General features: G+C 35.2%; 1 protein-coding gene across 23 annotated transcripts in view; it reads left to right on the forward strand.

Moving 5' to 3' along the window:
* The window catches only part of RIMS2 (regulating synaptic membrane exocytosis 2), a 457720-nt gene that overhangs the window by 323761 nt on the left and 109721 nt on the right, over nucleotides 1-24238 (forward strand). For 4 of the 23 annotated variants that reach the window (XM_035316481.1, XM_035316485.1, XM_035316482.1 and 1 more), the window contains 2 exons: nucleotides 729-761; nucleotides 17499-17588. The exons of 17 other annotated variants lie outside the window; for them this stretch is intronic. In XM_035316481.1, coding sequence (XP_035172372.1) covers nucleotides 729-761; nucleotides 17499-17588 — 123 coding nt within the window. The remainder of the gene's footprint in view (nucleotides 1-728; nucleotides 762-17498; nucleotides 17589-24238) is intronic. 2 more of the 23 variants (XM_035316496.1, XM_035316497.1) reach the window with 1 other exon arrangement.

Below are 24238 nucleotides of genomic sequence, written 5' to 3' on the forward strand. Positions count from 1 at the left end.
GGGTTTGATAGTAGTATTGTATTTTGTACTGTATTTCCTTTTATTATATTTTAACGTCTACAATATTCTTGACTGAAATGAATCATCAGCATTACAGTAGTCGTCCTCAATATGAACCAAGATGGACTAACTATTAGCATGAGTTCCTTTTGAACTCAAGAGATGCTTTGTTACTGACTTCAACAGGCACAGGAAATGATCTTATATATGTTGTTTAGTGAGAAAACTCTTGCTCTTTGGGGAATTAGGAACATAGTTGATCACTTGTGGACTCACATGGAGTATGTTACAGAGTACTAATGTAAAACCTCTTCACATTGAAACAGGAAGAGCAAGAAAAGAGGTAATAATCTTTAAAATAGGGAAGGCCAGCAAGATATTTCATGATTCATGTTTTATTGATGCTGTAATTGTGCTGATCTTTAATGTCTCATAAAAGCACTGGTCAATGGAGACATCTTCCAAAATGTTTAGAAACAGAGGACTATAGACATGTTTTTGATAGCAAATGCATTTTCACCCTTCGACATCTGATAACTAGATGTGCTGTGTAAAATCAGTCTAAATGGACATACATTCAAATACACTCTTTTTTTTTAAAAAAAAAAAAAACAACAACCTTCTAAACATGTATATTGTATCTTTTATAAAACTTACATTGTTTTTAACCCCTGTGCTTTGGTTCCTTTTTTTGTTGTTTCTTTTTTTTTTTTTATTACTTTCCCTAGACAATGGAGACAAGGAGATAGAACCTTTTGAAGGTCTGTACATAAAGGAGGGTTTGTTTTTCACCTGAAAGCCTCTTTAAGAGGTTATATAGGGAAAAATAAACCCAACTGCAATTGATGTTACTTGATTGCATAGACATAGCCAGAAAAGTTGTGATAATTTAGTCTTTTTTATATTCAGACCCGTGGCTCATCAATTTTACAGGATTCTCCATGAAAACAAAGATAATAAATAATACTACCTAAATACAATCATCATTAAAAAGTACCTAGATATATACCTATTTTTAAATACCAAGGATTTACAATGCAGCAAATAAGAGTATTTCAAGTTCTATTGAAGCCAGTTAACCTACATATGTATCTGTCTATTCAGGATTAGCACTTCAGGTACTTCAGGAAATTTAAGCATTTGAGGCTATTTGACATATTTGATGTTAACCATGCATTGTGTCAGAAATATGGTTTTTATTGCAAATGTGGTTTTAAACAGTAGCTGAATTACTCGGTATTTTTTTGAGGAATATAGGAGCAAAAATTTATTGAATCAAGGTAGTCTTTCAAAAAAGCGATAATACTTTTACATAAAATTAAATCCCTTTATATTTTGTACAATTGAAGCCATTTAATTTGTCGTAAAAGTCGTAAGATATCAATTGCAGTCCTTTGTTATACCACTGAGGGTCTATATGTAGTATAACTGTATTTGTTTCATCAAACTTTTTAATTTAGTATTTTAAATGTTTATGGTGCTTATTTCCATTTTGGAAGCAAAACTTCATGACAAGAAAACTCTGTTTTCTCAGATCATCACCTTAGTATATTCATTTCTCCGTCTTATGTGCTGTGAAATGCTTATATGAAAATACAGTCCAGGTGTGTGAGAAAACAATCACATCTAATCACCTGATGTTTGCTGTCATTGCTGTATACACTTTAATGATTTACCACTTTTCCTTACACTTTGCTAAGCATATCTATATAGACTGTGAGCTCTCTGGGACAGCAATTATGAAGTGTTGCATATTTTTACTGTGTTTGATTGGAGAGGGTAGCAGTCTTACTTAAATCATAGGTTCCATAGTGAGAAAAATAGTAAATACAATGAAATAACATTTTTTTTATAGGATTGCTAGAATTGTTTGCTCTGGTAAGTACTGCTGAAACTCTGTTTTTACTTGAAGACTAAGTAATATTTTCCCGTAATTCTGTCTAAAGTGGTCCTTTTGGAAAATCTGGGCTTTGGAAAATTGTGAAATCCACAGATACTGGAGTTTTTAATCAAAGTGTCATCAGAGCCACAGTACCTAGACACATTCCATATTGAATTTTGCGTGTATAAAGGTGGGAAATGCTGTAGTTGAAAATACAATCCATAGTTATTCAGCTATCACACACTATTCTATGTAATTTTCTATCATGAATTAAGAGCTCATATTCTAATTACAATCTAATTCTATTTTGAGGCTTCTTCTATTCTTCTTTAGGATTTTCTTGAAGGGAAGTAACCAATTTCTTTAGAAGGAATAACCCTCTACAAGAACAGCAGCTTACCTAACTTATGGCAAATGCAGAATATAATTACGATTAATAGTAATTTTTGACTCTGGAGAATTGCATTTTAATAAAAAGTTATTCTCAGCAATTGAAGTGCCAGTAATGAAAACTGAAATTTAGTAGAATCAAAAACACTGACTAGAGTTGAAGGGGTAGACCTATGGTATTATTTAGCAAATAAATCAGCAAGTAAACCTTAAAACTTTGTAGACACTTCAGTAGATTTTTATGAAGTACTGTAAGACCTGCAGATAATCAAAAGAGTTGCCTCAATAAGGGAAGGTTGTATGACTGTACTGGAAAATGCCATTGTCTCAGAGTAGTCCTTTCTGTTCCCATTGAAGCATATAGTTGACTTAAGAGAGAGGAAATTTTATATTGCATGGTAACTCGCTGTGAAGGCTAACTTTTCTGTAATTTGAAATCAAGGACTAGATTAAGTTAAAATTATACTGATGAAAGGAATTAAATATATGTTATAGATAAACAGGAGTTAGAAGGCATTTGACTTTTGCAGAAGAAAAACCTCCCTAACTCCTACAATATCCACATTTAATTTGTATAAATTTGAATAATCTGTTACAAGGTGGCAATTGCATAACATTTCTTAAAATGTAGTGCAAGTGCTCGTACTCAGGTAGGAAGAAGGAAGCCTTTTGCAATTTTGTTCTCGTGTAGCACTCAGTATAAGGTGGAATATGCCTTGCTTACATTTATGTGATTAGAACTGGAAGGGAAGGAATCTACAGGAAATAAAACTGTGGGTAACTGCTTTACTGATTAGGATCAGCATTAAAAGAAATTGGCCTGAGATTTAGTTCAGTGAACTGTGTTATGTGGTTGTAGATTCTTGTTCCACTTATTTCTAAACTCCAGAACAGCCACAGAAGTTTGTTTTTTTATGAAATCTGAGTAGCTATGAACAACCATTCCTAACTTATCTGCCTTCTTCTCAGTCCCCCACATACTCAGCAGGAGAACATCCAGATATGACTAGCTATGTTGCATCTGCAATCTTTAATGGTCGTGAAATTTTGACTAATTCCTTAGCTTCCTGCAGCTGCATTGCTTCAAGTATCAGATTTACCTGTTCAAAGAGAGACTGGATATCTCTGAAATGTACATTATTATCATAACCAGCTAGAACATTCCATGAGCATCTAGGCAATTTTATTTTTGCTTCTAACTTCTTCATGTAGTATATTTTCATGTTAGACGAATGGAAAATTGTTCTGGTCTGGTACCACTTCAGGTTTTACCAGATTTCCACTAACAAGGTGCCAGAGGACTCTTGTTAGCTGAACTTATGCATATTTTTAAGTTATGCTAGAGCTACATATGTCTGGTTTATAATCAACATTTGTAGAAAAACAAGAGTATTAAATAGAACCTCGTTTTAGCATTTAAATCATTATATGCTTCTTAAAGGTTCTGTGTTATTCATACTATAGACCATAAATGAATACTGGCATATTTATAACTCTTTAAGAATTAGCAAGATCTTTTTCCCCTTATTTACTTCTATATTATATTCCTTTCTTCTTCCTCATCTTGGTAGAAGGGTGAACTCAAGGACTGCTTGCTGCTAATTAAAATAGAACACTATAAAATGGTATTGAAAATATTCAATATTAACCCTTTTGATTTACTTTTAATTACTAACCAAAGAGGGAGTATTTTTTCTTAACAGAGATTTTTCCTTCTACTTCATAAGAATAAATATAGCTCTTACCTTCTTCATCCCTACCAAAACCAAAAAATATACCAACCACAAGAACACACCATTCATCCAACCAAAAACCTAGAAGATTGTCAGGCCAAACAACTGTAATAAATCCTTAAAGTCTAAAAATGAAGTGCTGAGAAATTCAGCAGATAGCAGAGCTCAGCCAGAATTTGCCCTTCTATTTATGCTCTGTGGTACAGACTTTAATTACATGATCTCATAATAATCTGGTGTTATGAGAAAGTTATTTCAGAGACCATTAAAGCTGACATTAATACTGATTAACTGTCCTCTCTTAATTTCAGGTATGGGTGGTCTTATTCCAGAATAAAATTATCTACAAATGGAATTAACAGGGGTAGTTGATTAGCTTTAATCAGGGATAGCTGTCAGCCATAACTCCATTTTTTTTCCTCTCACTCAGATACAATTTCAAGGCTTTAAATGAAAATAGCTATACTATCAACTGCATTGTCACAAATCAGGCAGAATGGAATGTGAGTTACTGAGATACTCTGGTGGTTCAGAAAACACAACTACTGTTTACTGTTTTGTCTCATTCGGGGCATAATTTCCCGTTAAATTGACATAATTTTGCCACATGAGAAGGAATTTTATTCTGTAATTTTCAGCACCCTAACATAGCTTGATGGGATGTAGAGAAAGACTATGATAATGAAGTTGCAGAGAACCTCTGTCTACACTTATCACACTTCTATCATATTCTGTCAGCTGCACTTTCACAGGTTTTTAAAAATATATGGCATACTGGTAGTTTGCGTTGTAGAACATGATTGATCACATGTGCATCATATTGGATAGGAGCTTGGACTAACTTAAGCTTGGCTGGGACCTTGTAGTCAATCAGCAGAATTCAAGAACCACAGATATATATATTTGCACCAATCTTTTGTGCATGTATTTCTGTGGTACTGACTGTGTGGTGTTAGACACCTTCATTCTTGCACAGGGTAACTCTCGCATTATGTGTGTTTGACAGCAAAGAGAAATGGCTGCATTGGGATAATGCAGGAGTATCTCATTTTTTAATTTCTGCTGTGAATTTGCAAAAATAAACCTTTGGACCATTGAGTTTTACTAGCGGATGCTTAGTTCCATCTCCTGAGAGGCAGTAGAGTTCAGCCCCTAATTATTCTGAGGACTTTTCAAGTATTTTATTTGCACTAGTACAGTTTCATTGAAAAACTTGAGGAAATGTTACCCATAACACAGGGCTTACTTGAAAGGTTCCTACCTTTCAAAGGAAGTAATGGTTCATAGTATTCTCATGTATTGGCAAAAGGAGGAATTAAAAACCCGTCTCTTCATGCCGTTTGAAGGTCTTAACTTCTAGGTCTGATTCTAATACTGGCATAAAGAAAAATGAGCAAACAGTCATGACAGCCATGGTTTATTTATGTGTTAGGGTACCAACATGCCAAAACCATTTTAGTTCAGTTCTCCTGGAACCAATTTTGTTAAAAGTCTTTGACACGCCTTTTATACGTGATCTTTTTCTCAATTAGAAAAGGTTGATTGTAGACATGGCGTTCCTGCTGAATATTTTACAGTATGCAACAGATAAAATTTTGGTTGGAATTTAAATATCACAATTTTATCATAGAATTAACAAAACAGAAAGCTATGTAGACATTAGTTTCCATTGCATTGGCATTGATTATTACCTAAATCTTCCTCCTTATTAGCAATAACCAGTTAGAACTAGCATGCAATCATAATTTTAAAACTGCTTGCTAAACCTAAAGTCAAATAATTCAATGAACTGTGTAGTTGCACATAAACCTACACAAGTAATGAGAGAACTGTAAAAAAAAATCTGGAAAAAGAGTACAAAAAATCAATAAGTAATCATAATCTGAATCTTGAAAAACTATACTATAATGCATCACATCAAAACAATGCTGACATTTAAATGAAGGCAGCCTTATGGTACACCAGTTACTCACCTCAACACTTTTCTGTGTCATTATGGTTGTTACCCTGGTATTAGATGAGTTTTGTCACCAAAGAAAGTTTTCGTTCATAATGAATGAGATAAAAGAAGTGTGTTTGTGTTGTTTATATCTTTAATCATATATATGTACCTTCACTGTTGTACTGATGGAGAAGCACCTGTCTTTCTGAATTCTAACCACTCTGAACTCCAGGTGAAAAGCCCATTACCTGGCAAATTAAGGATTATTTTTTTTTTCCAAGCTGGAGAAACATTTGCATTGTTTCTTCAGCACATATTAAGGTACTGAGTATGCCCACTTGCTTAGGATTTATACATAGCTTTAAATATGCTCTTTGAGAATGTAGGCCTGTCTTCTATTGTGAGAAAAGCTAAACCAAAGCCAAGCAGTAGATGCTTGTGAACCAGTTACATATAAATATATGTCTGCTTTCTCTGCTTTGGTATTTATTGTCTACTTTCGGATGTTTAAATTATTAAGAAATTTGGTTATTAAGGATGGCATATGACCATTATTACTTGCAGAAGAAACTCATTGGCGTAAACCAGAAATATTAATGAAAAAGGATGTATTTAATCTTTAACTCACAGAAAATAACGTATGTCACAGATTGAGGGTTTGTATGTTATTGTGGATGTCTTTTGTTTGATGTTTATCTTTTATTTGACAAGCTTGTAACAAAGCATGCATGTTTTTGTCTTGCTTTTTCCCCCCTGTCATACCTTGCTTATACAAATGCAGCAGGAGATGAAGAAAACAAGCGTATTGGAGTGCAGGAATCGGAGGTCGAGGCAGGTCTGTCTGACCACACGTGCCTATCTCCTTTAGTAATATTTCCCATGAGCATGTAGGGAAGCTTTGCCAGTCAGCTTGTAAATACATTCAATTAAAAATCCAGACAAGACAAACAAATTCAATATAGCATAGTTTATTTACCAGTTTGTAAATACATAAGATAGTTCAACTTGCAAAAAGCAGTTAACTTTTTTTCTTCCTCCCTTTGAAAGTACTCTGCTCTGTCATTATGATAAGGTTACAGTCTTAGCCAGAGCTGGGTGTACACCCCTTAGACGTGTTACCCTCTACTTTTCATTTATACTTTTGGCAGGCAAGGAAGTAAATATTATGGTACTGTGACACTTCTTTAGTTTGTGTAGGTGGACTGATGATGCTGAACAAATAGCATTACATTGAAGTACTTAGAATATTTTGCATAATGTCTCTCATCAAGCTTGGAAGACACTTCAATCAGTAGACAAAGGAAGTTAGTATGATAAGAGCTGATGATCAAATCAAATAGATGCAAATATTTTTTGAACTCAAATACCATGTGATTGAAATGTACAACTTTACATTCAATTTCAGAAAACACACAGCCCTGCAGAGATCTAAAGATTTTTTCATCTATCATTTTTTTCTGCTCTTACTTTTTTTCTCAAAGGAAGAATCATAAAAACTTAAATGTGCATTTACATGCACTGTTAATAGGTCATGTCTGGTTTGCTCTTCAAGTTAAATATTTTCTCAGAAATAATCAGTTACCCCTTTTGATAACTTTCTGTGACATTATACCAATTGTGATGGATGTGGAAGAGCAGCAGAGTAGCTTTTCTGGTTTTAAGTATTTGGGGCTAGATCAATGCTAAATTTAGCTGTCTAAAATTGTGGTTTAAAAACAAACAAACAAACAAACAAACAAAAACTGTGGTACCAGCCTCAAAACCGAGGAGCACAGCCCAGAGAAGGATAATGTGGTGCAGTTATTACTGCAGTTACGTGGAGAGAATTAGGTGCTCCAGCATGCCCAAAGAAATAAGTTGAGCAAAAAACTCATTTAGCACTAGCTGGTAGGAAAAGTTACCAATGCCTAAAATCCTGTCCCTACTTTGGAATATAACTGCCTGAATCACAGTTGATTTGGAGTTCTGTGACCTGGATTCTGCTTCCATTTGGTATTTAATAGAAGAAAATATAGATCTCTGTTTTCTTATTAAAGTCAGAAATAATTACAGTGATAGGACTCATTACTGGTTCAGAAATCTGGGTACTAGAATTTGAAGAGTTGGCAGCTAGAAAGCAGGACTTTTTTTAATCGTAGTTTAAAGTAAAGCATCAAAAGTGGCCTTTAAGATCTCAGCCTTCCCTTTTTTACATTATTGTGCAGTGTGCATTTTTCTTGCTTTTGTTGTGATCCTGTCCCTAAGTGTGTGTTTTTCACTCGTGTGTGTACTGTTCACTCCGGGTGTTTTGTGTTAATTCAAGCATAATGCATGGAATTTTGCTAACGTAGTTTGCAAAATATTGGTGTGTATTGCAAAATATTAGTTACATTGTTCATCATCGTATCTGTTCCTATTGTTAATCATCATTGTCTGTTTTTAATGTTATAAAGATTTTGAGGAAAAACATCAAAATCCACCTGTTAATGGGAGAAAAGGCAAGTTGTGATGGTATTGTTGATGGTATTGTGGGTGTTTTCATTTACCTAGTTTTTGCTGCATGTGTGTGTGTTCTGTAGTTCTGCTAGTTCAAAATTAGTAACTTTGTGTATGTCCAGTTTTAATGTGCTGTTCTTCTTGCTCTTAGAATAAGTATTTTCAACTGTGGTTTTAAAATCTTTCTTAGAAACAAAAGTTCCAGAAGGACTCTTTTTATGGTTATTGAGTATGTAGTTTACACCACACAGCCATGTGATTGTGCTATCTATTTGGAGCAGGTGGGGTAGATTTGGTACTTTTGCTCATTTAGGTATTCCCAGTCTGCCTTGCCCTAAGAGACCAAGTGCATTTCACAGACATCTATGAAATTGTCTGCATTGTCTTCCACGTATTACCAGGGCTATATGCTGTTACCTCTCTTGGATATATATTTTACAAGTTTGGCACATTTTTGCTAATCAGAGGAAAGCTGGAGCATTTTAGTTCCTGGTAGAGAAGGTCTCATACTATTAGCAATCATCTCTATTGTTTAGTTCTTATTATGTTTGATATTCTATTCTAAATGCTGTAGAAATAAGCTTAATACAAAGCACTGAAATGTTGACATGGAGATACAGACTTATTACCTAAAAGTAGAACATGAAAGTTGCAATGAACAACCACAGCTTACTTGGCAGTTTTGAGTTCATGCTGCTAAATTGCTGTGACAATTTTGAAGGAATGCATTACGATTTATCCAGGTATTTCTAAAGCTATATTACATTTAAACTTTTATCTCATCAATATCTTCTACCACTGAATGAAACACCGTCTAGACAGTGCCTTGGTTTTATTAAAATCTGGATATTAATTCGTACAATTCCATCTCTATCAGGAGGCCATGCAAAGGACAGCCCCAGTTAGATTATTTTGTGCTATTGCTAGCTTTCTCTTTGCTAGAATAATGTATCAGGGAGCATATAGGTACCAGGGAGAACCAGGATTCAGTTTGCCTGCGATGGTTCACTCTGTTGTGGGAAACACCATTTTCAATACGCTGCTTCTTTCACTCTTCCTCTCACACACTGCAGACTGTATGAGGTGCCTTTGCAGAACGGGTGCAGTCTGTAGAGCAATGCAGGGAGTCACCTCTCTAACTCTGGAGGCTGTGCTGAAGTAGTTCTTAGTGAATTCAAGGGCTGGAAGTCAGCTGCCATAAACATACTTCATTGTTATTAACAGATGTGAGTTTATAGTTTTAAGATCCAAATTCTAACTCTGATAAAGTTGGAGGCTTTTGCCACTGACTTGACTGGGTTGATACACAAGTAATGAGATACTAAGTAAGACTAAAGCTGGTTTTGTTCTTGGTTTATCTTCTACTCCTTCAACAAAACAGTTTTTATAGAGAGAGCCTGAAAGAGGTACCTTGCACTAGATCCTTTAATACATTTTGTGTTTTAGAACATTCATTTCCAGAGCTCTTTCAGTCCAAAGGAGTGATCTGTGCCTAATATTTTCTTTCAGATATTTATTACAAAAAACCACTGTCTCTTACAATTCTCCTTCGGGTCTTTTGTATTATTTTTTTTCGTGTGTTTTGTACAACACCTTTTGATCATTTGTGTTTGCGAGAGAAAGCTCCTGGTATTTCTGCTTAATTTTTGCTGCCTTAATTTCAGGTGCATAAAAGATTCTGTAGTTACTGGAGCAGAATTTGAAGCCTTTTGGATTATCAGTTCCCTCATTCTTCAGAGTATTTTTTATAATTACACAACAGCTTTGTCTATATTATGGGAATCAGGGATGCTTCTCAGTTTTTATCTCCCAGGGAAGTGTCTGGAGCCTACTGGTATGTTTGAGTGTATACCAAAACATGACCCAAGTCACCAGTTGTGCCCTTTCCATGCGCTCCTGTTTCCAAGTGCACGGGAGCCCCACCACGCTGTGAGCAGTCCAGATGCCCAAGAGCTAGAACTGAGATTTCACGAAATAGAATTCCAGAATTTCTGTATGGTTTGGGCACAATTTAAAGAATTTAGGTGACTAAAGTGCAAACCAGGCAGAATAACGGAGCCCCAGTCAAAGCAGCGGTCCCAGATTAACCTGCAGAACTATTGTATACATGTGTTTTTTGAAAACTAAGCATGTTGCTCTCATGCCAAAGGGACTCTCATCCTGCTGGCAGACCTGAGCATCTTCTTCCATCTAAAACCATGTGGGATTCCTGGAAATGGGGCTTACACCTTGCCTGAACTACTAAACATGACAGCCATGAGTCTCTCGTGTGCTCTCTATTTCCCTGCCCATGGAATCCAGGCTTTGCTAAGAGACATGGCAGCTTCTGAATTTTGCATGAAGAATGATACTGATTATGTTTAATGTGTGTCGTGTGTATACCTACCAAATTTATGTGTGTTATGAGAACTTAGGGAGAGCAATACTAGATTTTAATTAAATTCTAGTTCAAGCAAAGTAAGGTTTAAGTAAGGTAGTGAGCTATTGAGGCTGCTCTAGTTGCAGGAAAGCACATAACTGCAATCCTTGCTTTGAGAAAAGGGGTGGAATAAAATCCCCACAAGAACACAAAACAGAAGTAAAGCACCCATAAGATGCAGGCAGTTCAGCCAGAGCCAGGAGTGGGGCAGCAGGGGTGACACAAGGCGGGTCATCCCCTCACCATGTCCCATAGCCCCCAGTGCAAGGAAAGCAGGACAGGACCCAGGACCATGCAAGAACCTCAACTTGAAAAAGCTCCTGAGTAATGGCAGAGGAGGCTGAGGCTTCTTCCAGCTTTTCCAGCTTTTTGATGAAGAACTCCAAAGCTAACTCAGGTTTTTTTCTCAGGCTCCCCATTATCACAAGAAGGCACCTAAACTTCTCAGATCCTCATGTGCACTTGTGCCCTGCCAAGAAGCACATTAAAATCATAATAGCCCAGAAAGCATAAGAAATAGTACCCAAACCAGAGGCTTAAATATTCAATAGAGTGGAATAACATGTTGGTCATAACAAACTATTAGAAAAAGATTACTGAAGAAAATGATTGGCCATATGTAATATAGGCACACATTTATGATAGAGATGCAAACATGATTTATTTCCAGATATCAAGAAATATTTTGTATGAACCATTGTTACATTTCAGAATTTGTTAAGTGCTATTCATGAATTCCACTTCCATATACATGTTTTATATTCCACATACATGGAATAAATGTGGAGAATAGCCTGAATAAATAAAACCAAAACCATAGACCAAATTAAACTCCATCCTGCACATTGCAGGGCGGATTTTTAGTCTGTTCACATTTCCTTGCGTGCACGGAGCGCTCACTGGCATCCAAGGGAATGCAAACTTGAATAGAGACTACAGAAGAGAGGAGCAGAGCAAAAGCTTGCATTTTGTTCCATGTTTATGTTGGTCATTACCTGTAATGTGCCTTATTTAAATTAAGTAATCATAAGACTCTGGAGATATTCTGACTTTTCTTTCTGCTTACCTTTCATAATAGCATGAAGACCATACCAGGTCTGATCAGAAATCCACCTAGCCTAGTGTTTGGTCCTAGCAGGCTAGGTGTGGATGCTGGGGAGAGGAACCTGAGCAGAACAAATACATAGCAAAGCAGAAGAGCTTATCCAGGATGCTGGATTGCCAGTTTCCCATGTTCTGTGTCTCAGGGTCTTACAGAAACATCAGTGGTATCATTGTGTGGTATCTCCATCTCCTTCATAAGCTCTCTGCAACCCTTCTCCTGCCTTAAAGCGGTCTTGTCAATGTAACCGTGCAATGCAATCCAAACAGGTGCTTCAGTAGAGCTACTCTTCGGAGATATTCAAAATAAGCCTGTTCTGAATAGGCCAACAGGCCAGCTGTATTGGATTCATTTCTAATGTGTTTCTGGCATATAACCAGAAGAGGGAGCAAAACTGCTGTATTTTAAAAACGTATATGAAAATAGGAAACACACAAATTCTTCCAAACAAATCTGGAAAAAAAGCCTTGATAGTGGCTTAAAAATAATGTCTTTATGATAATTAAATATACCTTGTTAAATATTGGTATATTTATATTTAATGTACCATTAACTGACTATTTCATTCTTCTGGTATAGTTCTTTTAATTTTTTCTGATGTTTATTCATGTTTGGCGATCTGTTATATTTAGTAAAGCACTAAGTGATGCTTCGATTTTTAGCTAAAGGTAGGCTATGACTCTGCTCTCCAGTGTACTCTAGTGTTGCAACAAGTTCTCTCTGTGATGTTGCTCGACTGTATCTAACATTCTGCTCTTGACTAAGCAATAGAAGATAATTATGCTATTCCCCATGTAGAAGGACCCACTACAAAGACAGTTAAAAAATAAGTTTAGATTGGAATTGATGAAGTTTTCTGCTAGGGAATATGATGAGATGAGACTGCTACTGGATGACTTGAGCTGTTAATTGATTTACAACTACAAATAATTAATGTAGCCTTGAAGTCAATTTGTAGAAAATATTTCTGGAGTAAAGGAATAACCTACAGTTATAACAATTTTTGTTACGCTAGTAATGATAATATAAAATGTAGTTACATGGCAATATTTTTTATTACCTACCTAATGACTTCCATTAAAGTTATTTTAATATATTCCCACTGCAGCCCCAGGGAATGAAGCCCTCTTTTTTTTTTTTTTTTTTCTTTTTTCTTCTTCTTTTTTCTCCAAGATGTATAGTTCAGTAATGAAAACAATAATAATTAAGATGTCAGCATTTTTATTGCAGTGCTGCATTAGTTAAACCCACATTATAAGGGATGCTTAAATAGCTGTTTAAGAACAACACTTTATTTATTTTAAAATGCTGTTATCCCAGCATTCATTTGCATTCATATCCCAGCATTCATTTGCTGATTTGGCTCAGTTTGCAAGCTAGTTTCATGTGAAGTTGAATGTGTGTGTGATGCATCTGACTCATAAAACTCAGAAGGGAGAGGTGCTGCCTCTGCATTTACTGTCCACATTCTACCAGCATTTAGGAGAGTGCTCTAAGATTCAAGACCCAAACTCATTTCACTCTCTGGAGGACACAAATCAGTGCATCTCAGATGAAGGCCCTGAGCTCTAACATGAAAAATCACTATTTAAAATATTCTTCCATATGGAAAATATTTTCTGTATGGAGAAAAACTTTAGATGTCCTGTTACAGTGTAAATAGGAGAGGCTAAGAAGTGGTGTCCTCAGGTATGCTGTGAAGTACTGATACGATGTTACCTGGAGAGGCGGAAGGTCTTGTTCAAAATTTGATAGAAAAAGATTGTGAGTCTTGCCTTTAGGTATTGGACCAGAGTTTAGTTCCTGTTACAGCAGGGTAGGGGAACCTCAGCCCTGTTTTACAGAGGTACCTGAAAGTTCCTCTGATGTAGGAGCAGCAGCAGAGTTCCTTCATTGCTGGTTTTGTGTCACATGGAGCTGGTCTTGATGCCATTAATGGGATGCCAGTGGTGTTAGGTGGGATTGGATTCATTCCGTATAAAATGTAATACATCTGGGACAATTCATGTACCATGACTCAAAGCCATTTGCTTTCCTCCAGTGGAGGTTTGACAAATCTGGATTTTTTCCCTCTTGGTGGACTTTCTTTTATTATAGCTCTTTTTATAGTTTCTTATATTATAACTCTTTTTATTTTTCTAGGGACTTTGCTTTGTAAATTAAAACTTGCATAACGTGAATTTAGCCTTTTCTAAAATAAGTCTAATTAATTCCTCTTCTCCTTGTATTCTTAATGCATGAGTTAAAAATCGTGAACATCTGGTTCAAAATGTAGTTTCTTAGCTTCTGACTATTTATTCCACAGTTCTAATGGCATTTTAGTGTGCTGCTTCATGTTTAATAGGCACTAGCAAAATCCACTTTTGACTCATTTCTTAAGTAGTTGTCACCATACATTATTAAGAATATAATGCCTTTCTGAGCGTTCAACTTATAGCATTAAAAATAGAAAGAAGTTCTGAGAATTTTTCATTTGCAGGAAAAGATGACTAAATTAAGTATGTCCTAGTGAAAAAGTGAAGACTTTATGATAAGCTAATTAAAAGTCTAAAACTAGAAACGTACTGATAAAAATTGCTTCACAGAATTTTTGGATCTGAAAAGAATAAAATAGCTGATTGTATTTAATGAAAAAAAGAAATTTGAGAGAACGTTTCAAGCAATGGGTAACTGAGACAAGGAACGTTATTGTCTGTAGTGCAGAGAAAAGAAGGGAGGGGGTAGTATTTGCATAAGAAAACCCTGTCATTAGCATCTTGGTATTCTGCTGCATCATCTTGTAGCTCTGCAGTTTGCAGCATCATTCTAGTTCAGCTGCGACATAGCTGGAGCTGAGAGCACATATTTAGAAAATCAGAAAAGCTGGTGATATGCAACAGTTCTATGTTATTTCCTTATTTTTAACATTGAATATTCTAAACCAAAATGTAATAAATACTGAGTTTGTTCTTAACACTAGGTATACTGGAGTGCACCAACCTGTCCCAGGCAGCACAAGTGAGAGTCATTCTCAGAAGTGAAAGGCACACGGCCGGGTGGCATCCTGACGTGAGCTGGGGAGAGCCTGGCTACACAGCTCACTGTGGTGCAGTGCGCCAGGGGAAGATGCAACAACTGCATCTAATGAAACAACCACATTTAACAATTTTATCTTTCATACTGATAGGAAGAAATCTGAATCAGTGCACCTGTCAAACCCTTCTAGCCCCAACAGCGCTTCAATAACTATAATTTTTGTACTCAGTAATCTAATCTTTTATATAATCAATGAGGTCAATGATTTTATGTCTTTCATGAGTCACAACTGATTATCAGAACAGAAGACAGATTGAAGTTCATTGTGAACTTCGTTTCGAAGTGAGAGTGGTGAGAAGTGAATGATGAATTAGAAAATGGGAAGATTTATTTCCAAATATTTGTAAGTTGGCCAAAGAAGCTTTGATTAAAACAAGGGAATGGAAGGTGGCCCTTTCCCTTGCAGGAAAAAAAAAAAAAAAAAAAGGAAAAAAGGAAAAAAAAAAAGAGATTTTAGAGTCTGTAATGCATATTTATTTAACCAAAAGGGATATAAACAGCAATGACACTTAGCGTTTTGCCTATTCATCAACATCTCTTACTAATGCCATAAAGCTCTTCTTTAACAATGTATTTCTTACCTCGATAGTCATGGGAACATAGAAATAGGATTAGAAAACGGTGAATAAAAGGTTAAATGTTGGAGGAAATATAATGGATATGTCTATTTTTATTTATTGGTTAAAATAATAACCAATACTAGCCAAACTCTTTGTTCCGGAAGTCAATGAAGCTTTTCATCTGATCTGAACTTGAGTACCTCCGGTCTCCATATACTCAGTCTAAGAGTTGCACTTACCTGCTGATAAAATGAAACAAACATTTGAATTTAATGTTATAAGAATAACTAAAGCTATAGAAGGATGGTCCTTGAAACTTTTTCTGAAAGAATTTACATGGTAATACTATCACTTTTAGTATAAGCATTAAAAAGTAGCCTGTATTGTTTTTTATAATAATGTTTTGCTTTTTAAAGGCTATCACATGGCAAAATATTTATTCAAAGAGCTATATTTTTATTTGTTAATTATAATAAAATCAATTTTTTGTTAGGAAGAAACATAAGATTTTATTTCCACAGTTTCAAAACAAAATGTTCCTTTTGAAGTTTAGTGCTGCACACAGTACTTCAGAAGTATCAGTTTATGTTTCAACATTCATATCTGTGGTGTCCTAAAATCATTATTGATGTATTATTACTTGAAGCATACAACCCCATCATTTTCAAAAGTGAAAGCCACATTTAATAGGACAGCAGCCTGTTGTAGAACAACTATAGATAAGATGGCTACCGGATAACTGCAGATAACATTTTTACATATTTACATTTTGAATTCCAGATATCCACCCTGCTCAAATAATGAAGAAAAAGAAATGTCATGGGCAAATATAATTTTATTTTATTTTTTATTTTATTTTTTTTTTTGAATTAACAAGATTGAGAATGTACTCCATGTCTAGCATATTCTTCTCCATCACTGGCTATTTCTGTGATCATATAAGCTGTTATACCCATGCTTTATGTCTGTAAGGAACTTCGCATTTGGGGGGATCAGCAAAATAAGCAGATTCACAGCGTCCCAAAGCAAAAATGGAGCTTAAGGTATTTAATCTATCTAATTGATTGGGCTAGATTTGGTTTTGACATCAGATATAAAAAGGTTTAAAGCCTATAGTGTTATAGTAACCACCCAGCTTAATTTTCAGAAGGTGGAGAATTTAACTGTAGACCAAAAATATCTGACATCATCACAAAGTCTAAAGTCTTCCAAGCCTGGGAAATGGAGTCCCTATCTGGAGGATAGTGTACATACTTATATTCATGACTCTTTTCGTGAGCAGATAGGACAGAAATGCTGGTTTATAGGAATCATAATTAGGAAGCATGTCTTAATATGCCTAAAATACAGAATAAATTTAAGTCAAATACCAGATTTTAAAAGCGAATCTGACCTACTTTTGGCTTAAATATTTTAAACTCAATTTATTGTTAAAAATACTTTTTTTTTTTTTTTTTTTTTTTTTTAAAGTGCATGATTGCTGGTTTGGTTTTACATTGTTTGTTTGATTGATTTTTTTTGGTGAATTTGTGAAGTCTTTTGTACTAAAATATTTTTGCATAATGCCTTTTTAAATTCAGAGAAATATATAAACATTGTAAGAAGCTATAAAGTATACTGTTCTAGCCTTTTAAAGTAGAAGTTATTGTGTAAATCTTTTTTTTCCCCACAATTGTTACATATGAAAGAGAGACAAATATTTGAAATATTACATAGATATTAACTTATGTATAATATGTCCTTTTCCTTGTTTAAGTTGTTGACTAAACCTCTTCATTTCAGGCCTCTAAATTAAAGAAATAATTATTTTTTTCAGCGTTAATGATAGTATTTTGTTTAGATCAAGTTGTCCCAAATGATATTAGGTGTCTTATAATGTAAGTTATATAATATTTCTGATTTTTTTTTGGTTTATGCTAGAAGTTACATGGGAGGACCAGCAGAAAAAGGTGAATGGTACAATAACTGATGACAAACTATTGACGAAAAAGAAACACCATTCTGAGCCAGGTTTGTCAGGGTTTGGAAAACCACATGAAAGCATGAGACTATAAAAACACATTTCATGCTTTTGTAATGCGTGTGTGCTTGATGTACTTTTTTTTTTTTTTTTTTTTTTTTGGTGTGGAATTTTTAGTATGTAGAAACTATTTAGAATAGTGTTGTACATAGTTCTGTTTTAGAATAGCAAAAGTAGATCTGCTTTTGTAAACAATTGTGTTAGAATGCACATGCATTAGAAAAGAAATATTCTGGCGTATTATTAGACTTAGCTTGCTCTTTAGCTTTGAATTTTGTTATAATTTATCCACGTGTGCAAGCTTCAGGAATCCAGGTGTAAGTCATGTTGATTCTTGTTTAGTTGACTGAACAAAGGTATCTACTGCATGCAAGGTGAGAAAGTCATCTTCAAAGACTTGAATCTGAAACCTTCTTGTACCATCACATGGCAGAAATAACGTTCTGAAATTTTTTTTTTAGCATGAGCTCCATTTTATATCTCCATACAGCTGGAGTTTGCAAATCTATCCTGTACATGAGTGGATTTCTTCTGGAACTAAGAACTATCAAAAAGTTTCTTCCACCCCAAGCATTAAGTGCAATTATTCAGCTCTGTCTTCATTACTACAATTGCATAACAATAAGAAGCAAGCCTAATAATAGTAATGATAATGATGATGGTAATAATAGTATTGTTCTCTCCTCTGAATCTGACAATAAGAGGTGCTAATCACGTTATTTTAATCACTTGTAAAAATGCACTGTGATGTTATGGTGATGAACACATTGTAAAGAGCAGAGAAGAGTGGAGTGCTGTAGAGTAAGAATGGAATAGAATAGACTAGACTTGACTAGAAAGTTTTAGATCGCAGGTTTCATACTGTATTTAAATGTCGATCCATGTCTCAAGTGAATGGGAGTTTTCCAGTTCCAAGAGTACAAAGGTATAGTTCTTGGCTGCAGACCTCTCTGGCCATAATAATCATCTCATTCTAATAACAACACTTTTCCCAATCATGTAAGTTAAAGCTTACACAATTGGACATTTGTGCCACCTCCTAAGTAAGTGCTGTAATCTCAGTTTTAGGCATACTTACATGCTGAACACCTCCAAGTTTCTTGTTGAATCTGAACTGCTGTGCAGCTTATAGTGCAAAAATCATGACTGAAGAGTAGCAGCAAAATCCAGATTCATTCTCTAAACGAGAAAATGGGGAATGTGGCTGTAAAAGGACAGACCTTCATTTGAATTCCATGTTTCCTGATTTTTTAATTCATCAGAGAAAGTTACAGGAAAAAACAAGTATTGCTTGTAAGAGCCAGTCTTACAATGTACGTGCACATTTTGCAGCTGAATGTCCATCTCCCAGCTGAGGTGGGCTTAAAAATGTAGTACTCTTGTCTAGGCAGATGGCACGGTCATAGTTATTAGCAATAACTTGTTTGGAGCCACCTTCCACATTCTTAGAAACAGGAGCCATACTTTGTTAGATGCCTGCTTTTAGGGCATTCTAGATTTTAGGAAAAAAAAAGGTCCTGTAAAAGTCTTATAATTATAAGACAATAAAACAGGTGGCAGAATAGAAATCAGAAACAAATGTGGGCATTAAAAAGCAGTTACTTTTTAAAGCATTTGTATATCAGAACAATATTTGTCTGTTTTTCTTTTTTATCTCTTTTTTCCTCTGACACAGTATCACTGATCTCAAGTACTGCAGCAAATACACAAAATTGGTTTGGAAAGGCACAGTCACAATTGCCAAACCCCAGAATAGATAAAGACTTGAGTAAAAATTTTGTACTGCACTTCACAGCCTTAGGTCTTTATGTAAAGGCTGATGCCTGATAAGAGCATGAATTCTGCTTTGATTTTTGTTTTTTTTAGGATTGTCTTTCATGGTATGTATGCTTGGGACAATGTGTGATGCTTCGTGGTGCTTTTCCAAACTGATTCTCTATGCTGAAGAGGCAGGAGAAATGGTGGAGTACCAGCATAACATAGCCCTGCAGCTTTCAGGATGCGAGTTACCTGCTATGTGTGGCACACTGCTGGCCCCTATAGACATCCCTGTGTCATGACAAACCCATAGTATCTTCATTTTCAAGGCATACCATACAGTTCCACTGTACTCACACCTGGATGTTGAGATATATTGGATCTGTAACCAGTGATGTGGCCTAAGGAAGTTTCAGATTACTTGAAGCTTTCCAATATGGGATTTACCCTCTGCACAGGACTGTTCTTTGTTTCGTCTGAGAATGCTTTAAATGTTCTGTTTGCGCAGCACATAGCAAGGAGATACTATGTCAACTTAGTCCCTGGCTGCAGTTGGCAGTCTACAAAGAGGAGCGAGGAGGAATATGGGTACCTAATGCTGCTGTTACCCTCTTTTAATTGTCTTTTCATACAAATACTTCTCTGCTATAGCAGAAACTTGTCCTGTTTTTTAGTTTTTTTTCATCTCTTAAGAATTTAACCTAGCCAGGCACGTGGAAACAACCAGACAGTATGTTACAGCTAAGAAAAGCTGTGAGAAAAACGAGATATTGATTACATGGATACATTGATCAAATTACTGGGACTGTGAACAAATTGTAGATAAAAACATAAATAGATAAAAATAATTCAAAATAACAAAAGAAATAATAGTAACACTGTATCATGGGAAGCATTAAAATAATATGTGTGACTACAAATGAGATTAGCAAATTTGTTGGAGTACATTTTAAGGTCATTAAAGAAGCAAAATGGTTCTTTTGTTTCAGGCTTTACCATAGAAAATGCTGATAAAATTCTGAATATTAGAAACCAACATGTATTCTGAACAGTGCCCTAAATCTTCAAGTTCTGAGGCAATTGCCAAAACTATTGTTCTGTATATTTAAAAGAGGCAATTATATTTATGCAAAGGAATGGAAGAGCAAAATTGCAGAACCGTAGCCAAGCATAACATGGAGATTCAAGCCAGGGCTTGAATGCGTGTGCCCTTCCTTTAGCTGATGGCAGCATCCTGTGAGAGAGCACTGCATTCTCAGGACACCACTGGATCAAAGAGCACACAGAATACTTATTTGCTCCTATCTTAAATATTAAGCGTTTCCAATTTCACAACACCTCTGTCTCTGAGCTGTAGTAGATGACAAAGAGAACAGAGGTCTAGTCACATTTCCTTGGTCAGTAGAAGAAAAAGAAAAAAAAAAAAAAAAAAGCATAAGTATTTTCATATGCTTTGACATTTTTATACATACTCCCTTCAGAGAACAACTTGGCTTGTAGGCTGTGGTGGCAGTGAATGTTCTTTACTCATAGAAATACAGTTGAATAAGATACTGTTTTTCCTTAAAAAATCAATTATTTTCACCCGGTGTCATAACTCATCTCTTCTGAAACTGATAGGGTTATATAAGGAATAAAGCACATCATTTTGGGAAACAGGGCTGTGATGTCATTTCTGTTGCCTGTCAACTGTTGTAGAACAAGTGAACAATCAGTCTCACTATCCAAAGTTTGGGAGGTGAACACAGTCTAGCAAACTGTTTTCCATCCAGAGATGATACACGTGATGCAGGAACAACCTATGTGAGACAGAAAAGGAAATATTACTGGTTTTACCCTGTTTTTCATACTTCCAGCTAGTAGATTTGACATTTATTATCTGGAAACCATTCTGTGATAGTTTCATTATTGCTGCCTCTTGAGAAAATTGCAGTGTCATCAGATATCCAACCCTTGCCAACACTTCTAATTTCAAAGCAATGGTCGAATAACACAGCACAAGGGAGTGCTGATATATTTTGATATGATTCAAAAAGGAGACTGGTTAATTTAAATGTATTTTTATATCTCAGGATGGAAAAAAGTCAAAGTGGGGTGCTTCTGTAATAATTTGGGGAAGGCAATACTTCTTTAATACCATACCAAGTTTGCTGAGGAATTGTAACAATGGTAAGTTAAACACATCAGAAAACACAAAGGTGATGCATGCTTGCAAATGGTAAGTCTTTATGTACAGTGTCTGGTTTTCAGTTTGAACGAAACCATGGCTGGTTTTATCAATGGAACATTTATGTCTTTCTCCTGGGTGGACATATTCCTTAACTACACACAGAAAAAGCCTTTCAGAGATAATGTTGTTGTAGTTTAATAGTTTATTTATTGCCATAGAATCAGCTGAAGTAGTAAAACAGTAGTAAAAAATAATTCAAAACAAAATGGTGGTGATTTTAAAAGAAGTTTGTAGTTAGTAAGTATGGAATCATAAGTATGATAGAAAGTACATTAAAAGCAATGCTGTTAGAAATGGGGAATAAGATGAGGCTGAAAAAAAACAAAGTATTTTTGCTGAAGACAGGCCACTCAGAGAGGTGAGAACACAGTAGCACTTCATGTAAAGGCCATCATGAGCAATGGACAAATCAAAAATTATGGTTAAACAAGAAACCTGGTATAAAATTGGCACCTTGTGAAAAGGAGAGGAGCAGAGGGGAGTCAAGGACTAGTTTATGATTGCTGAAGAGGAAAAGTCACTAGGTGGTAGAACAGTTGTCAGAAGAATGGAGTGGGAAAGTATAAGAAGTCATCTGGGGCCCTGATGCAAGGTGCAGAGTGCTCTGTTAGGGCTGGTGATGAAAATATAGAAAAGGTTCTTACAAAGATGCTGTGGGATCTGGAAAGCAGTGAAGTGCATAAAATTTACAGAAAAAGCTACATATTACATGCCATGTTGAATCTATGAGGATTGTTTAACCTGTACCAAGTGAGAAGTAATTCAGATTGAATATATTGTATGAATAATTGTTTTCTCAAAAGAACAAGAGTGTCCCCACACTTCGGAGGGACTCCTTTTTTAATTAATAGATGTTGTGTATAAAAGATGTATTTATTTAAAATAAGTACTCTAAAGTATTTACTTAAAATTTACTTTCTATATTTCACTGTACCACTTTGAAAGTCAATATGCCTACTCTATACCAAAGTAACATAGAATTGGATTCAAGAGAGAGAGATTTTATTAAGAAAAAATGGGACTCTTTGTGGATGGGACTTGCAGACATAGTCGTGTGTTGCACTTCAGTGTCTCAAACAAATTGAATGAAGGGGTTAATTGTCATTTACAATGGGTCATAAATAGTGAGGTGGCTTGAAAATACCTAACAACATATACATACCATTATGTGTATATCCTTTTTTTTTTTTTTTTTTTTTTGTCTTTTTGTATTTTGGAAACCATTCCTGAAACCATGCGAATTTCAGCACTACCTGTTTCTGTAGGTGATGAAACTTACTGACATTACTGAGATGAGAATAGATTTTTAGAATAGGGAGATACCTCATTTAGGATAGCTCATCTATCCTTTATTGACAATAGAGGGTGCATTTGTATCATATGCTGATAATTATCCTGTCTGAAGTAGCATTGATGTTTGGTTACCTAAATCTGCTAACTTAGCAGTGAGATTTATTATCTTTTATGATACTTGAAATTGAATATAGGACTACAGTACATTAATGTTTTGAAATTTTACTGTTTCATCTTTCTTCCCCTTACAAAATGATAACGTGAACTTTATTCAGAGAAACAATCATAAAAGCTCTCTCTCTGAATTCCTCATTTAGTTTATCTCTTGTGACATATAAAAAAGTAATGCAGTCTACATGGTTTCTTTTGATTTATAGAGTTCATGCTTCTGAGAATATTTAAGATTTCTTTGTATATGTTGTTTTCTGCCTTCTTCTCTATTATCCTTATCTCTGGGTAGGAATTAATGACGATATCCATATTCTTACTGTCTTTACCTAGCATGTATTTTATATAGCATATATTAAGCCTGGCATATATGCTGTAGTTGCAAAAATGTATTGCTTCTGTCTTCCTGTGTTTTCTTCATCCTAGTTAGTCCTCAGCTAACATTTTTGAGCAAAAATGTCAGCATCTGTCCGGGGTGCAATTGTCATTTTGTGTGTATGAGACACTTTAAGACTAAAAACTCACTTTTAACTAGTAAGAAAGTACCTTGTTAAAAAAAATTGAAAGTATGAAATGGGTTCTGTATATAAAGGAAGGGTAACTGGAAGATGTGGATTAATGGTATTAAATAGGATTATGGAAGACTGATTTTATGCAGACTTGAACATGTCAAATGGCCATTCACTCCAAATCTTTTAACAATTATTTCCACACTTAACTATTCTGCTATGTAGTCCTCTTCTTTTACCAGTACCCTCAGCACTGCAGAGTTTGAGTGGTGGTAGGGAACATCCATCTTCCCAGAGAGCTGGATGCATTATGTCATTCTCTAGGTCTAATCACATCCAGACTAATGACATATGTTTATGGAACATGCAGACTTGATGGAGCATTTCTATTTTAATAAAGTCTCCTCCCTGTTTTAAGATTATGCCTACTTGATTTTGCTATTGCATATCTTACGGCATAAAGAGTGTCCACAAATGAGCCTTTTCCTGATTTAGAAGCTGCAGATGGTTCTGAGGTCAGAAATTCAGTGAAAGATCTGCGTTTTCAAAAAGCAAAGAAAATTGAAATTAAGAAAAGCCTTAAAGGAAAGAAAGAAAGAAAGAAAGAAAGAAAGAAAGAAAATAATTAACTTATATCTCTTTGTCCCGTGCTATTTTTAGAATTTTAGAATGGTCATGTTTG

Source organism: Oxyura jamaicensis, chromosome 2 (genome assembly GCF_011077185.1).
Source record: "Oxyura jamaicensis isolate SHBP4307 breed ruddy duck chromosome 2, BPBGC_Ojam_1.0, whole genome shotgun sequence".
In the NCBI taxonomy this organism is placed as follows: Eukaryota; Metazoa; Chordata; class Aves; order Anseriformes; family Anatidae; genus Oxyura; species Oxyura jamaicensis.